Source organism: Chamaea fasciata, unplaced genomic scaffold (genome assembly GCF_029207755.1).
Source record: "Chamaea fasciata isolate MVZ Bird 193981 ecotype frontalis unplaced genomic scaffold, bChaFas1.0.hap1 SCAF_3, whole genome shotgun sequence".
Classification (NCBI taxonomy): Eukaryota; Metazoa; Chordata; class Aves; order Passeriformes; family Sylviidae; genus Chamaea; species Chamaea fasciata.
The window spans coordinates 15,648,934-15,665,912 of NW_027094088.1; the positions used below are offsets into that span (position 1 = coordinate 15,648,934).

Genomic DNA, 16,979 nt, shown 5'->3' on the forward strand with positions numbered 1-16,979 from the left:
GCATGTGCCTCGGGGCACAGCCCATTCCTCAGGCTGCATGAACACAAGCAGATCGATACAGAAAGTCGGGAGCCAAGCTGAGTTTGGGGTGCCCAGGCCTTTTGCCCAAAGATGCACTTTGCCTTCCAGAAGTTTCATGTTGGGAGAGGAATGCAGGAAACATGCTTCACCTTCAGCTGCCCACGGTGCTCATGCTGCCCAGGCTGCGAATGCATTTGCCTCTCCCTCTCCTCCTGCGCCTTCCCGTCATTGATTCACGTTGTTTTGCTAAATATAGCTCGGCCCCTTGAAGCTGCTCACTCAGCTTTTACTCCAGCCAGAGGCGCAGGGCACGGAAGGTGCTGGCAGGAGCGAGGCTGGGCAGCCGCCGCCGCTTCTCCAGCACGTGCCATCCCTGGCCGTGTCCCCAGCCGTGTCCCCAGCCAGCCCCCGCCATCACCACCATGAAGGGGTAGGGTTTGAGACCCGGCCCCGGCCCTGGTGATGCTCGAAGTACCGCTGGTGCGTCCCTCTGTGGCCGGCAGCAGAGCAGGGGGCCGCAGCCCACCTCGGCCCGGGGCGAAACAACAGGAACACACCTTCCTGCGCTGGGAACGCCCGGGACAAGGTGGCCACGGCCACCACCACCCGCTCGCGGGGACAAACGGACAAACTGAAAAACGGACAAACTGAAAAACGGACAAACTGAAAAACGGACAAACTGAAAAACGGACAAACTGAAAAACGGACAAACACGCATCCCCACACCTCCCCCCGCAGGCGGCGCGCGCCGAGGCCATTCATGAAAAAGTTGACGTCAGGGGATGGGCGGGGCTGGATCCGGGCCACGCCCCCCAGGGCCATTTAAGGCTGTGCAGCAGCCGGCGCGGGGCTCAGACGGGAGGCGGCGGCTGAGGCGTGAGGAGAGCTGGTCGGTCCCGGGCAGCGCCGCGCATCGTCCCACGTCGTCCTGCAGTGCCTGGGCGCCCTTCCCGCCACCCCCCGCCCGGGGCAGCCTCTGCTGCGGCTTCATGTCTGTGCTGTGTCCCCTGCCCTGGTGAGTGGGCGCTTCCCGCGGGGGGCGGGCGGAGGGATGGCGGCTCTGTGTTCGCGGGGTGCCGCCGGAGCCGGGGGGCGCCTGAGGCAGAGCCCGTTCAGCTGCCCCCCTGCCCCGGGAGGAGGCGAGGCAGCGGGACGGCGAGCGGCCCCCGGAGCGGTTTAGGGACGGCGGCCGTTGGCGGCGGTTCGCACGGCGGGCGGTACGGGCCGGGCGATAGCGGGATGGATGAGCCGCAGCGGCCGGACTGCGCGCTGCGGGAGGGCGTTCGCTTCACTTTTTGGCGCTGGAAATGCCATTAAGGCTGAAAGAGCCGAGCTGGAATTGGCCCCGCGCGCTCCGCTGGCGTGGAAGTCCCCGGTGTTGTAAAATAAGTCAGTGGGATCTAAAGCACACCGGCTTAAAAAATTAAAAAAAAAAAAAAAAAAAAAGAAAAAGAAAAACCAAAACCCCCGCGCTCGCACTTTATTTACTGTGTTTTTTTATTTCCCCCCGTCCCCGCGGGGCAGAGCTGGAGGAAGCGGAGTTAAAAGTGAAGCGCTGCTGCCGGAGCGTCCCCGAGTGTGCTTGAGCGGGGCTCTTGGGGGGAGAGCCGGGGAGGTGCTCCTGGGGCACTGGATGTAGCTCTGGCTTACGAGGTACTGAGCTTTTTCCGCTGCCTTCCAAGGGGGGGCAGGAAGGAAGGGACCAGAAATAGACTGCCTACAGTCTCCGCTGCTCGCTTCACCGCTTGAATTGTCCTCAGTCCTGCCGGAGTCCCTCAGATCACTGGAATGGTGTCTTTTGTCTCTAGCTCTGATTATCTGAGATCTGCTGAAATGACTGAAGTGATGATGAACGCCCCAGCCATGGATGAGATCGGACTAAGCCCCCGCAAGGATGGGCTGTCGTATCAGGTAAGTGTTTTGCTGGCAGTTAAGACACTAATCCCATGTGGAATTGCCTGGACTAGACTGTAAGCTTGGTCTAATGTACCTTTCCATAGCCTGACCTAATAGCAGGTCTTGCAGTAGTGAGAACTAGTCAACAGACTGGAATGTTTGCTTGGCAGGAGATGGTTGTCTAAAATATCACTCGCTATCAGTGTGGATTGGCAGAGGATTTGCATGTTTTGAATTGACCGAGCCCCCGCTCATTCAGCATTACCGGGGCTCAGTGGGAGATGAGTTAAAGAAGGATTCATGCCACTCACTGGGCTCAGAGGGCTCTTGACATCTTTATGACACAGCAACCAGCTGAGAGCGGGAGGATGCTGTTTATATGGTATCCACATCTTTTGTGCCTAGTTCTTGGTTTTCCTGACTGATGTGCCTATTTGAGAGGGTTAACAGTCCTCTGTAAGATAGTGAGGCCAGACCAGACACAGCCCAAATGAGCCATGAAATGTCACTGGAAATATCGGTACCTGGAGGCACGAGTTGCATTCATTCTGAAACTTCTGAACAATGTAGTTAGCTATTAATCTCTAGATCAGTGACTGGGGTGAAGAAGTGGTCTTCAGATTGAGCCTTAATCCTTTAGTCTTGATATCCCTTTCATTTCCTAGCCTGTAGTTAACCACAGCACAAGTTAGGCACCTTAGCTTCCCAGCTCCATGGTTTTCTTCACTTCCAGGAGACTTTGATGAACTCTGACACTGATGTTGAATGGTGGCAGATGACTTGCATCTGCTCTGTGCATCGGGTGACTCTCACCAGCAGATCCAGATGCAGGCTTCATCCTTTGCAGATGTTACACAACCTGCACAGAGGCACTTGCTCCAAGTGTGCATTCAGATGAGGTGCTGTATGCTTGCATATTTGTGTCTGAAAAGGGAACTACAAGGCACCAGCAGTGCACTGGAGCATGAAATCGACTGAAGTTTGGGCCACTGCTGCAGCCTCTAGCAGAAGCCATAGCTATGTAGAGGAAAAGGGGATGCATTCCTTCTTTTAGTCAGGATTCTGGCTCTGGATAATGCGAGTTGTTTGGTTTATAGCTGTGCTGTGCTTCAGTACTTTAGTGGGGAGTATAGGGCTTCTCTTTCCTCTCTTACAGACAGAGTGCAGGGGGAATGACAGTTGTTAAATGTGAAGCAATCAAAGTAACCTGCATGGGATGTCTTTATGGCTAACCTTACGAAAAGGATTAACCCAGTCAGGTCAAATGCCTCTATTTACCCATCCAAATTCCCAGGGAGAGGCGGAATCTAGGTGCCCTGCTTGTTGTAATGATCGCTTCAGTGAGGTTCTTCCCCGTGTGCTAATGACCTTGATAAGTCTGCTTGGGCCAACTGGGGAACAGGACTGTTTGGTTTTGAGTGGATCACCTGAACATGTGAGTCATAAAAGCTGACGACTTGTATCTGTGCAGGGCTTTTGCATCCTAGATCTATTCTCTTTAGTGGCCTAGTTATAGATAATTTTTTTCAAGTAACTGCAAGGAACTTCACCTTGATGTGATGAAGAGTGACGGCAGCAAGAGTAGAGGAGCTGAAATGGAAGACCCTTATGGCACTAGCAGTGTGTGGGCTGTGTATGAGGTCTGCCTCTAAATCAGGTTAGTGTAAAGAGGATTGGGGAGCAGGATCCTGCCTTCTCTGGCTGCTAGGCTGAGAATATCACAGTGTAAGTCAAGGTAAGTTGAAAGCATCCTTAGACGGTTGAAAACTCAAATGAGACCAGCAAGGGCAAATCTGATGCAAATAGCACCATGAACTTTTTGTTCTACCTCAGACTTTAGCACTTTGTGCCTCATCTTGCTGATGGAGAGAGTTTGGTACATGGAAAATTGTATGCTTGTCTGAGAGCTGTAGTGCAATAACTTAAAACCAGACAGGGCTAATGGAGCATGACTGCTCCTACGGGGGCTTGTTGTTCTAAGCTGCAGCATCTTCCTCTACCCATCTGCAGAGCCAGGCACTCACAATGTAATAGCCTTTGGCTGGCTATGAGAGGCAAAAAGTAAGAAGTGGAGCCAGAATCAAGCTTTTAGCTTCAAAATTTTGTCTTGTTCCTTTAGTGGAACTTGAATTCTTTTTACTACAGAAATTACTTCGAATTGGGGTTCAAAATTTCCCCCTTCAAGCTGTGTAGAGCAGGCACTGCCTGGGAGTTGGTCTGTAGCATGCTGACTGTGAGACTGGGGGCTGCTTCTGCCACCAGAGGCAGGCATAAAACTGTCTGGACCAGAGGAGGTGTTACTGCCCAGCAGCACTGCAGGAATTCTAGAGCACATCAGTACCTGCTGCAGACAGACTTGTCCTACCTAGAGAACTGTTTCAAAGTCTTTTAGCTTCTACTTGGAAGTAAACTGAGGAAGCAAGCTCATACGCTGAGTATAAACTTCGGCAATCTGATTCCTCTGTCTTGTGGAGTTCACTGAACTTCTTGGCTCCACTCTGTCTCGGTGGTTATGAAAGGAACTTGGGTTGTTGACTTTTTTCTTCTGTATCTTCCACTCGCTGGAGTGTCTGTCCTAGACATCAGCTGAACATCTGCAGTCTCCTCCCTGGTGAAGCACTGTGCCCTTTGCTGGGATGGTCATCACTGCTCAATAGTGTGAAAACTCATACTGCAGAAGGAATACCAGTTTTAACTGAGTTGCCTCTATAGGCTTAAGGCAAACATGCTTTCTCATCATAAGGATTGCCTTTTTTCCAGTTAATATGCAAAATACTTGTAAGCTAGTGTGCTAGCTTCAAAATCATCCTCTGTAAGATGGCTTTTATTACTGTATTTGTGACAGCAAGCTGCTGTCTGATCCCCCTGAAGATGGTTCAGCCAACAGATTTCAAGGGTCTGAGCAGAAGTGAGTGGTGAATTTGGGGCATGAGTCTCAGAACCAGGCAGCATAGACAAAACAGAAGATGTGACTGAAGAGATGATGTCATGCTGGGTCTTGTGCCTGCAGTGAGAAGCTATTTCTGGATCTTTAATAGATGTCCCATAATTCCCATGGGACTTACTAAACAAAAAACTCATAGAAATGCAGCTGATGGCTCAAGTTGCCCCTGCCACAAACAGATGTGGCAATGGAAGGCTTCATGCACTTCCTGCCTGGCAATGTCCAGCGAGCCAGGCTGTTCCTGCTGCCAGCCAGAGCTAATGCACTGTTTGCTGTCTCCCAGCCCTAGAAATACTCATTCTTTAAAGAGCCTCATCAGCACTCTGCCAGCTTGTCCTCTGTGCTGTCTCCCAGTGGCACGAACAATGCCACTGAAACTGAGGCTGACTTAATCGTTTTGTGGAGCTGTTGTCAAAACAGTGCCTTGACCAGAATCCTATCTTGCTTCTTGGAAGTGGAGCAGGGTCTGAGCACAACTGAAAATGCTTTAATGCCCAAAGTGTGTGTTGTGAGCAAAGGCAATGTCCTGAGTTGAGTGTGCTGCTTTACTGCAGGCTGGCTGGCGGGTGACTTGCTGGTCCTTCCGGCTCCTGTATAGGAGACTGGCCTGTAGAGGCTGAGCTTGCCTCATGCTATCAGCTGGGGTTTGGTTGTCATGGGGAGCTTGAGCTCTTTAAGTCATGATCCCATCCTGCTGGGATCTGTCTAGGTTAATCACAGCCACAGCTCACTGGGAATCACGTCAGAGTGGCTGAATCTGGGTAAATAGGCTTAAGGCTCTATCCAGTGGCTGTGCCAAAAGCTTCATGTTGAGGAAGTCATTTCTGGTGAGGGCAACACCTCTTCACCAGCCCTGGGGAAGCACTGGCTTTCCCAGAGAACTGAGGAGCTTGAGCTCTCTGCTGGATCCCTCCAGTTAAACTGGATTACCAGTATGTTACTGGCCCAAAGGCTGTTGGCTCAATGGAAATTGAACTTCCTCTGTAATTGTTTTCTTGTCAGGTGCTTCAAGTCTGTGCAGCCTTGATTTGTGCAGGGGAAGTCCTTCAGAGGTACTGCTTGCTGCTGTGGAAGGTTTTGAGACCAGGCTGCAAAAAGGTGGTGATAGCAAGCATGGCTGCTAGACCAGATTAGTAGGTAGAGTCAATGTGTGTTCTGGGACCTCAGTGAAGACAGAAGCAGGATATGGGATAAGCAGTGACAAAAGCAAATTATGTGTGCAGCTATGTTGTGCCACAAGTGTTCCCCTGAAATCCAAACTGAGGACAGCAGCTCATCGGAACACCTCAGAGCATGTTTTTTCCTCCCTACTTTGATACCTTGTTACTCTGAGGGAAAATGGTTAGATGCAGGAAGTTTCCCTGACATCATGCTCTGAGACGGGGCAGTATTTCTGTGGTAGGGAGTTGTTGTGGCTAATCAACCTGAGTCACAGCTGCTGTATACATACTTGGAGCTGGTTCTTGAGTCATGACTACTGTGTGAGTAAATATATGCATTGTAGCTGGAGAAGTCCTCCAAAGAGGACACTGAGAGAGGACTGAAGTGCTTCCTGAAATGAGCTTGCTGTGCCACTCAATGGCACTAAAGTTTTATTTTCAGAACTTCAATGCTGATTTGGGATTTGGAATATTGGCTTGATGTTGCTGAGGAGGCACAAAGTTCAGCTCTTCAGTCCAAGGAGGATGAGTGATGTGTCCATCAAGGGTGTATCCTGTACCTGAAGTGGTATGTCTCCCAGTGTGACCTTGCAGTCTTGTATCAAGCAAAGCTTTCCCGCAAACCATTAACTTCATTTGGAAAGGTGTCGTTGCTTTAGTCTCCCTGTAACAGAATTTAAATAGTTTTCAGCCCCATGGGAGGGGAGACAGGCATTTTAACTATGGGTGTTGGTATGGAGTACACATGTGGAAGTCGTTTTGAATTTACAAGTGTCACTTGGATTATGGTAGTGCTGAGCTAATCTTCTTAATTGTCTGACATCTCTCCTGCTTTTGGTGTTTCTCCATCCCTGTGAATGCTGAGAGGGTATGAGCCTCCCCAGGGCAATAAAAACTTTCCGTTCTTATTGCCAAGGCTTCATCCAAGGATAGCAGAGCTAGATGATCTGAATCAGAGGCAAACATGATCTTCCTAAAATCATTTCAAGCTTTTGTTTCAAGTTCTGCTTTCCTCTGCCCTTTCCAGCTGCAAGGCAAGAGTTTGGTCAATTTGTATGTGATCTGGATAAGTTCATGAGGAGAGCAGTTCCCAGACATAAATCCAGAGGGGCATGTAAAAACCAGTCTTGCTGTTAGGAAGAATCTGTGTTGAGTAGTGTAAGAAGCAACATACGTGTCCTTTGTGGATCTAGAGGTGTTGGATGTGTCTCTCCATGGCCAGGATTTGGGGCTCAGCTGCAGGGGAGGCTCTGTGGAAACAGTTGCAGCCCATTGTGCTGTATCATGCAGGTGAAAGGGTGGAAGATGCCTTTAACTTGCTCCTAAATTTGCTTTTAGGCAGCCATCACAACCAGTTGGTTGTCACTTGTCACCCATCAAGTGACCAGGTCCACCAGGAGAAGGCATTTACCTCGGAGTGTGCAAGGTGGCTCCCTGTCATGATCAAGAGGGAGAAGCTAGCCCATGTCTGTTGCCCTCTTTGTGGGGTGGGAGGTGCAGAGCCTTCCTCCCACACTCCTGAGCAGGATAATGTGAGCAGAAAGGCTTGGAGGCAGGTGTTCTGTCCTGGCTGCTGTGCCAGAGAGTGCAGAGCTCCCAGGTCAGAGCTGAGCTGCTGCAATTCCTAGTGTGGAGCTTGCTGCAAGTTAGGGAGTTTTTTTTCTCCCCATTGTCTAAATCTGGAGTGGGACCAGATTAGGCCTATGGAACCAACAAATATAGCATGGCACTACTGAAGCAGGACAGAGAGATGGTGCTTGCTTATCTTTTCCTATGAAGAGGAATGGGGAGGCTGGTTGGGTTAACCACCTCACTTGGCTTCCTCAGATGTCAGTCTTAAACCATTTTTCCTTGGCCCCTGTGCTTGGCCTGCTGTCACCCTGCCCATCACATTGGAGGAAATCTGCCTTTCTGTATTTTTTCCATTGACTGTCCACGCCCCTTCAAAATGCAGTTGCAACATCTCCCTTCGTGCTGCCTCAACGATTAAAAAGCATGACTTAGTGGAAAAAATCCTGACCTTCTTGGGTTCAGCTTGTCCTGCAGCTGTTTGAGATAAGATTGTGCTAGGGTTTTTTTTTTATTATTATTAAAAAAGCTGCACACCACATTTTGTGGATATTTGTTTGTAAGGAAATGACTACTACTTAGTTTCTGGAAAAAAAAATCCGGCAGGCTATTTTCAAAGAAATAGCTCCAATTTGACCTAATGTGCTTAAAATAATAGCAGCCAAAGGTTAGTTTAATTATTATTCTGCTATTTTTCTTCCATAGGAGGCTATTTTCATGACATTATCAGCTTATGTAACCTCTTGAACCACACTTTTTTTTCCATTGCAACCTTCTAAACCATGTAATGTCAAGGGTATTTTTTTTCCCCTATCCTGGGTTTAGATAACTTGATGCTTAAGAGCCACTGACTGTACTTTCAGTAATGCACTGCATGCCTGAAACTGATTTTGTTTGGCCAAGCAGAAGCCACAAAACTCCAGGAAACAGTTGCTGTCTCACTGGTGCTGGGAGTGACTAATAGCAAGTAGCACCCACTGCAATGCCCAGGTTGATGTATCTGTGTTCAAAGGACCTCAGCTGCTCCTGTGCACCTGAAAAACGTGGGAGCTGGACTCTTGGACCACTGTCCCCTGGACCAGATGATCACATGCAAACAGCCTCTGATTTGTGCATTTACTTTGTTACCTTGCTTGAATTTGCATTAGGTAGCAGCCTGATGGCTTTCTCAATCTGATTGCCACAAAGCTTTGGGTGTGTAGGAGAAATGAGGCTGAACAGTAGAAGACTGAATATTGCCAAGGAGGTGATGTAGCTAATAGTTGCTAGACTGAAGGAGGAGTTGATAGAATGTTATTTAACTTTTTGTGGCCAGGGCTTCCTAAGGTGGTGGGTACCCACATGATTGGCACAAGGAGAATGAGGCTTCATGGTTAATGCTCAAGGCTCCTGGATCGGGAGCCTTCTTTTGTAACTGGAACCACAAAGATCAAAGCAGATCAGTTTTTGCTCTCAGACTGAGGCCGAGGCTGGCAGTGCTGCTCCCTGCAAGGATGCTCTTGCAACTCACTTGAATGCAGATGATGTTCAAAGAAAAGTACAGCCACATGACTTCTCACCTGGCCTACAACCTCAAGGGGAAAGTGCACTTTGTCATTTTCTTCTTTAGGGTGTTTAAATGCAACTCTAATGTGAAATGGGCACTCTGATAAAATGGTTTAAAATAGCAGGTGGTGGTTGTTTAATCTTCTGGCTACTAACCAGGAGATCTGATGCAGCAAGTGGTTTTTATCACCTATCAGTTCCCTCCTGGATAAGCTGGCATTTGAAGTTGTTCCCCCAGCAAGTTACCCACAAGTAACACAATATTTTCTGTTCACATTGCAGTCTAGTCCTGCAAAGCTACTGCTAACACTGCACCAGCAGGTTTTTTCCTTGACTCACACTGTGCCTCAGTTCCTAGTAGGATCAAAGTGTGCATCACTGGCACTGCCAGTGAGTGTGCACCCTGGTGCTGCTGCACTGCATGAGCTTGTGCATCCATGTGACAAGCAGTGGGTGGGAGGGAATGGATAAGGCACACCTTGAGGGGCTGGAGATCAAGGAGTCCTTGTATACAGTGCATAACTGCTGGCTGTGCCATAGGTATCCCTTTCCTGAAGAAATATGGTCCAGTCCCCAGCCCTTCCATAAAATGAGTTTCCTGCTGAGTTTTACTGTGGATGTATCGTTCTGTAATGTGCAGAATACTGCCAGAATTATCTCTAAAATGCAGCTGAGCTATTTCAGGCTGGCACTGTGACCCTGGAGTGATACCAGACACAGGCCCTTGCTGCAAGGGTCTGGGCTGCTCTAGCCCTGGGTTGCCATGAGCCTCCTGCCTCCCAGCAGCAGAGCCTGGAGAATGAGCCTGTTCTCATGTGTAGCCTGACCAGCAGCAGGAAATGAGATCTCAGATTCTCTGATCAAGATAGCTCTGTGTGCAAACTCAAGACCATTAATGCAAAAGTGGGGGGGGGGGGGGGGGGCATGAGGCATTTGGATAAATATCCAAAAGGGCAGATACCTATTTGCTGAGTGCTATCCAAGCAAGCGCGTGCTTCGGGAGCCTCTTGGGCAGTGCTCATTTCCATTACTTGGAGACTTGAAAAGGTTATTTACAAGTTCAAAGAGTATTCCCATCACTCAGTGGTTGACTCTGTGTCCAGACTAGTCTGCCCTGGAGACCTAAATGTCTCGACCTGGGTTTTGGCTGAGACTTTGTGAGTGCAGCCCCTCTCACAAACTGTTCCTTGGCTCTTTCAGATCTTCCCCGACCCCTCAGACTTTGATCGCTACTGTAAGCTGAAGGACCGCCTGCCCTCCATTGTGGTGGAGCCCACGGAGGGGGATGTGGAGAGTGGGGAGCTGAGATGGCCGCCCGAAGAGTTCCTCGTGCAGGAGGAGGATGAGGAAGAGGAGGAAGAAAACTGTGAAGATGCAAAGAAGGACAACAAGGAGCAATAAATGGCATCTGAGGAAAGGCAAGGGACTGCACCCTTCTGAAGGAAGAGCCACACTTTCTTTGAAAGTCTTTTAAAAAAGACAAGTTCAATTTTGCACCTGCGAGATCTTAGTTTTTTTGTATTCTCTGTATCGAGAACTGAAGCCCTCGGTGTCACCAGACCTCCTGAGGAAGGAAGGAAGTAACACAGAGAAATGTTTGCTGTTCTCGAGATCATTATCTGTATTTTTCCGAGGCGGAGGCAGCAGTGAAATTCCAAGCACATGGCAGAGGGTGACCACACGAGGACTGCTAGAGGGGGGAGCTTGGGAAGGGGGAGGAAGGTTGGAGGTGGCAGCATTTGGCTGGGAGCTGCCTCTGGCTAAAAGCATGAGAAGAGAACCAAAATATCTCAGATTTGCCTTTCTTACAGCTTCCATTTTGTGTGTTGGGGGGTGGAAGGGTGTCCATAGCAAAGCATGGCTAAATGATCTAGTGACAAGGGGCCTGTAGCTCTCCCTGGTTCGGCACCTCCTAGGGTAAGGTGAGCGTCCATAGGAGTAGTCTGGTTTCTTGCTCTTGCTGTTGAGCCTGTTTTCCAGCCACTTTTCCCAAAGTTACTTTCTCCCCCTGTTTGCCTTTAGACTCTTCAATGCTGAGCTGCTGTATTTGCAGGATAGCGTTAGGCTGCTGCTTGTCATCTCTCCTGCAACGCCCTAGCTTATCTTGCAGGTGGTGAGCATGAGGTGATGTGCATCGGATGTAAAAAGGTGCTTCTGTCTGCAGCAAGAGCTCATGTAGGTTTGAATGCCTCCAAGTTTTCTCTCCTATCTGCTGAGGCTGCTGTGGGTGGTCTCATCTTGTACAGTGCCCCAGGCCCGAGGGTGGAGATTTATTCCTCCTTGTTTTGGTGTCCTTGAGGTTGTAGGGTTTTGTGTCTCTTGACTTGCTGGTCAGTAGGCTTGAGAGGGCTGGGGTGGGGAGGTTCTCCTCCAGCTTTGCACTGCGGGGCCACCTCAGTGCAGGACAGGCTGGTGGGGAGTTCTGCCAGACCTGGGGGTCATACAAAGACGAAACACCAGTTCTAGTGTGGATCACCAGTGGGGTTTGCAGGATGGGGGTCAACTGGGAGAGGATTAGCCTGGGTGTCCTGAGACAAGATGCATTCCTGCTTCTTGGCGAGGATGAAACATTCATGGTTGTTTTAATGACGTGCAGACTGGCTTGTAAAGTCTGGGTTTGTGCTCTCTTCACCGTATCCTGCCTCAAGGAGAATGCCAGTCTGCTGCTAGACAGGGTAACCTGCTGCTTTCCTGAAAAGGGATGATCTTGCAGCTTTGGTGACCAGCTTGGGAGCCAGTCAGTCTTGGGATAGGATGAGAGCAGTTACCACCTAAACCAAATCTGGGGTCATGGAAGAAAAAAAGAAATGTCAAGGCCTTAACCAAACTTCCATAATAATCCCAATGCCACCCCCCCTTTGCTTATAACTGGTTCCATTTTTAAAATCTATTTGGACATGTGTGTATTTGTATTTTTAATACCTCATGAGTAGTTAAACGCTGGTGGGGTTTGGGAACTGCTTTTAACATATTGGCAGGATTGTTTTAGTCTTGTCTTGCTTGTGTTTCAACATAATGGCAATAATTTATCAGCTCTGTGAAACTATTTTTGGACAGATGGGAGTTTGGAGATGAGTTAGCACAAAGCAGGAGAAATTCAGTGTTCCTACACTGCAGCTGGCCTCTGGTCCAGCCACGCAGACCCAGTCAGACACTCTCCCTGCCCACCTTGGTGGATGGTTGATCACCAAATGGCCATGATGTGGTGATTCCATTTTCTGTAGTGATGGATTCAGCTGTTGTGTCTGTAACACTTGTTCTAGTCTTGCTGTCATACTGGAGTGAGCTTGTACACCTGCATACCAACCAGTTGTCTTATTTCTAAGTGTTACTCTCTATTGGTCTCTACCATCTGTATCACCAAGTCAAAGCTCTGTATCAAAGATATTACCATGTGGGCAGCAGTGAGATGGCAATTCTTGGACTTCACACCTGCTGTCTGCCCTAAAGACTTGCATATTTCTGTCTGCATCCTTTTTTTGGAAGTATTGTGTATATTTCTATTTGTTGTTGAACGTATCTAAAGAACAAAACACTCCAGTAAAACTCCTCCTGTTGTATGATATACATTCTATATTTCTGTAATTCTTTTTTGAGCCTCAGGGAGAAGCTAGCATTTTTTTCAAACTACATTTTTGTCACTGTGACAGTTGTAAATAAAGTTTGAAAATGCTTTCCAAACATACTGACTGCTTTCACTGCGAAAGTGGGTTGGGATGGTCAACCTTCCAGATCGTGGCTATCAGTTGAGCCTGGAGATGCTGGTTTCATACTGCTGGCTGGCCTCAGATCATGCCCTATGGCACTGGAAAACCTACGTCAGCTTTGAGGGGTGGCACCTTTGCCTTCCATCTTCCTGTGGTTGCTTATTGCTGTGTGAAAGGCTGCAGCAAATTGCTGCTCCAGCTTATTTGTTCCTGAAAAAAAAAAAAATCTGTGTTATCTACACCTACCCCCTTACCTGGCCTTACAGAACATGAAGTAATGGAGAGTGGAAGCTGTTCACAGCTGCTGTTAGTTGTGTTCCCTGTGCATGCCCTTCCCTGCCCTGAGCAGCGCTCAGGAAGACAAGTTTTGCCTTGCCGTGTGCTCATAGGGTCTCAGCTGAGCTACCCAGGGTTGTCTCTGTTGGCCATTTTGGGGCTAGAGGTCAGCTCTTGCTTAGTAGTTGCCTTGTCACTCACCAATGGCTGTGTGCTGCAGTCTGTGGTGCTGCTGGAGGAAATGGTATTTTTGAGTGTGAGTCTGAGCTGTTCTGGTACCAAGGCACTGTTTTGGGTGTAGAAATCTGACCATGCCAGGATTCAGTAATTCAAGTTGTGTACTTAATGGGATTAAATTTTCCACTAAAACCTGGTGATAAGAAGCAAATACCCTGGAATACCCATATCTTTAAGGTACATGGATAGGAGTTCCTGTGATTTGGCAGCTAACATACTAATCTAACCTAGGCAAACAAGCCCAGCTGAGGCTGGAGTGTTATGTTTACATGAGACTAGTTTAAATACACTAACTAATGACCCTTCCATTTAATGCTTGAACTGAGGACATGCTCAATGTGAACCCCACAGTTAAAAGATGTATTGTATCGTGCTCAACCCTCATGGATATTTTATGCCATGGGAACAAATGCAACATTAAATCTGACCTCTCCTTTACTTCAGTCAACCTCTAGCAGAGGTGCTTTGATTTCTTCCTCTCTTTGGGCATTGAGTTCCTTGCCCTGTAGAAGCTGCTGCAGGATTTCCAAGGTGACCAGATGTGCTTGTCTGAAATCAGTGAAGACATTTATTCTTGACCCAGAATGTTTTTGTTTAAAATACAGCGCTGGTTAGGAAACTGCAAATGTGTTGAACTTGTTTGCTGCTTCCATGTGCTTCACACCAACAGGTCTTTCAGGCTCACATCAGAATGAAGAATGAATTCTGATGTATCATCCTGTTTTGGGGTGGGAGCAGAAGGGCTGACCTCTAACTGGGGCTTGCTCCACCAGGGGGTCTGCCTTGTATCAGCCTGGAGCACTGCTGGTGGGAAGGAAGCTCTTTCCTGCTCCTTGACTCCAGCTATTCTGGCCAATTTGAAACTTGGATCATTAAATGAAAATGGGCTTGCTGCTGAATGGGTGAGCCTTAGTCCTCCCCAAAAAATGATGGGTGGCATAAGGACCTTTCTTTGCACACAGAATAATGTTTCTCCTGGCTCACATTTAAACGTGAGGCATTTGTCCCCCTCAAAGCTTTGCCCTGTAGATGAAGCTGATGACAGCAAGCTGTGCACTGCTGTCCTCCTCAGTTCAACCTGTGTTCACTCTCCCAGATATTTAATTTGGAGTGTTCAGTGTGTACCCACTTCTGTTTGCCTTCATCAAAGCCCACAGCCACTTGAACTTCTGCACATGAACTGCTGGCATCTGACTTTGCCTACATTTGGGTGCAGACAGGAAAAATTCTTGCTCTCTGGGAGTGTGAAGATAACTCAACAGCACTGCATGTGAGGAGCAGCCACCGCTAAGATACAGGTCCTCTTGGTGCAGGTTGAAGTCATGCTCTGGTGTAACCACATTCTTTATCATTGCAAGCAACAGGAGAAGCTGAATTTTCTTTCAGGTGAGCTGTCTCCTTCCAATTTTAATCCCAGTAGGAAGTTCCAAGCCAATGAAGACCAATGAGGACATGGAGTTTTCATCCTTGTGATCCTAAACTGCTTTGAGATGCCTTAAGGCACAATCAAAACTAAAACAAAGTCCTCCAAGTCTAGTCAACTGGAACAAACCAAGGGATGTGAGGAGCAACAGCCTGTAATGCTCCGGCTCTGAGCCTTCCAAAAGCAATCCTGAGCACCACACATCTCTATATAAACAAGAGGAATTACTATCCCTGAATCCTTACTTGAGGAGAAAAGCTCTGGGTGTTTCACGGTCCAAGCGATGCCTTTCTGCTTATGTTTGGACAGCAAAAATCTGTGTCTGGATCTGGGAGGAGCACAGCAGAGTTTAGTAATGCACCCGCCTGGTGTCCCCACTGTCAGCAGCGTCTGTGTCAATGTCCCTGCAGCAGGAGGGCAGTGTGTGGGATGTCCCTTAAGCCACGGCCCATCCCAGGCTTTCCCAGAGGCCAGCAGTGTCAGTAGCAGAGTGTCATTAGCTTTGAGCCACTTGGGTTAAAAATGTGTCACTTTCTACAGCCCCAGTGATCATCCACCTGCAGAAAGGGCTGTGCAAGCCTGGCTGGAGAGCAGCTCTGCTGAACTAAGCTCAAACCCATCTTTACACAAATGAAGATTTGTGAGTGCTGCTTTTAGGAGTGGGAGGGGAGAGGCTTCATGCCCATCACCTAGGGAGGAACTGAGTGCAGAGAAAGCTGCTTCACCCAGGAAATGCCTGGGACTGGTGGGAGCACTGTGTGTGTTTACGTGGTGATGAAGAGGGATGGAGAGAACAGGAGCTGCTGCAAAGCAAGAGAGGGCACTGTGGGTGGGGTTGTTAGGTGTGATAGTGGAGAGCTGCTCAGCCGAAGGTCCTTGCCTCCATGGTTTCATGCCTGAAGGACTGGAAATGCAGCCAGGATGTACCCTAGGGCACCCACTGATCTCTGCAGCTCCCAGCTTTTGCTCAGTGGAAGTTCACCTGGAGGAAAAGGTGAGTGGGCCTTGACTGTGTCATGCTGTGCTGATGGCCCCAGCATGAGCTGAAGGCCTGGGGTAGTAGGCTAGGGCAGTTTGGGTGCCAGGACTGGAGACAGACCAGCTGGGGAAGAGATTCCTTTTTTCTCTGGTCTCACCTTCCCTATAATGGCTAAAAGGGGAAGGATTGGGGTCAAAGAGAAGTAATTTTTTTGTTGCTGTTTCAAATCAGACCTTTTCCTGTCCATGAAGAGCTTTTTCTCCCACACCAAGTTATCAACTCTGTGAAAGTTGTCCCGTGCTTTTTCCACGTTAAAACAAAACCCCCCAGCCCCATGCCTAGGGTCAGTGACCTGCACGTTGCCCACCTAAGACAGCAAAGACAGGACAAGAAGAGATGGAAGATAGTGGCTGGCAGGCAAGGGAACAGAGCCTGGAGGGGTGAACCTCCACCCACCACAGCAGGCAGCTGAAGCATAACAAAGTCAAACCCACTGTTCTGAGGGCCCTGAGGGGTGGGAAGACTGCACAAGCCACAAAGGAAGCATGCACTGAGCACTCGGTCGCTGCCAGAACTGTAACCACACAGGGTTAGCGTAGCAGCGACCATCAGCTTCATCTGATAAAAATAAGCAAGGAAGTCAAGTGTATGAGAGGGAGAGGATGTCAGAAGCCAAGCATGAAAATGTCACAGCAGCTCTGCTTTCATTTTCAGTGCTTCCTTCTTCATTCTGCCCTCAGCCAGTTCAGGAGCCCAGGTGTGTCCTGCCCTATCTGTCTCAGAGTGTGTCCTGCCTCTCCCCCAAACACCCCCTGGCCCAAGGGTGCTTGTGGCCTCATGCTGTGTGCACAGTGCCCTGCCAAAGATGCTAGGTGCCTCATGCACACAGCCTGCATCTCTGCTGCAAGCTGCAGGGATGGAGCAGCAGGCAGAGCCTCGTCCAGCTACAGCCAGGCAGCTCCTCATCTCCTCCAGGGTGGCACTGGCCAGTGCTTTTGGCTCTGGGCTGCAAAGGTGAGGATCAGCACAAGGGGAAACACAGGAATATAATCCCAGTGTGGTCAGTGTCATGTAACAGCCTGCTCCTGCTGTTCTCCATGTTGAGAACAGCTCAGCTGGGGTGAGCAGTTGGCTCAGGTTTGCAGCTTTCTCCAGCTGTGCTGGGCAGGGGACAAGAGTGACTGTATCATAGGGGTTTGAGCTCTTCCCCACAGGTTCCCTG

The 16,979-nt window shown here is 49.0% G+C and overlaps 1 protein-coding gene across 1 annotated transcript; it reads left to right on the forward strand.

Annotated features, from left to right (window-relative positions):
* The first annotated feature begins 884 nt into the window (after positions 1 to 884).
* Positions 885 to 12,816, forward strand: LBH (LBH regulator of WNT signaling pathway). Its single transcript, XM_066178126.1, has 3 exons — positions 885 to 1,036; positions 1,830 to 1,932; positions 10,336 to 12,816. The coding sequence occupies exons 1-3, from the start codon at positions 1,011 to 1,013 to the stop codon at positions 10,534 to 10,536; spliced, it is 330 nt and encodes a 109-aa protein (XP_066034223.1). The 5' UTR covers positions 885 to 1,010; the 3' UTR covers positions 10,537 to 12,816.
* Positions 12,817 to 16,979: the final 4,163 nt, after the last annotated feature.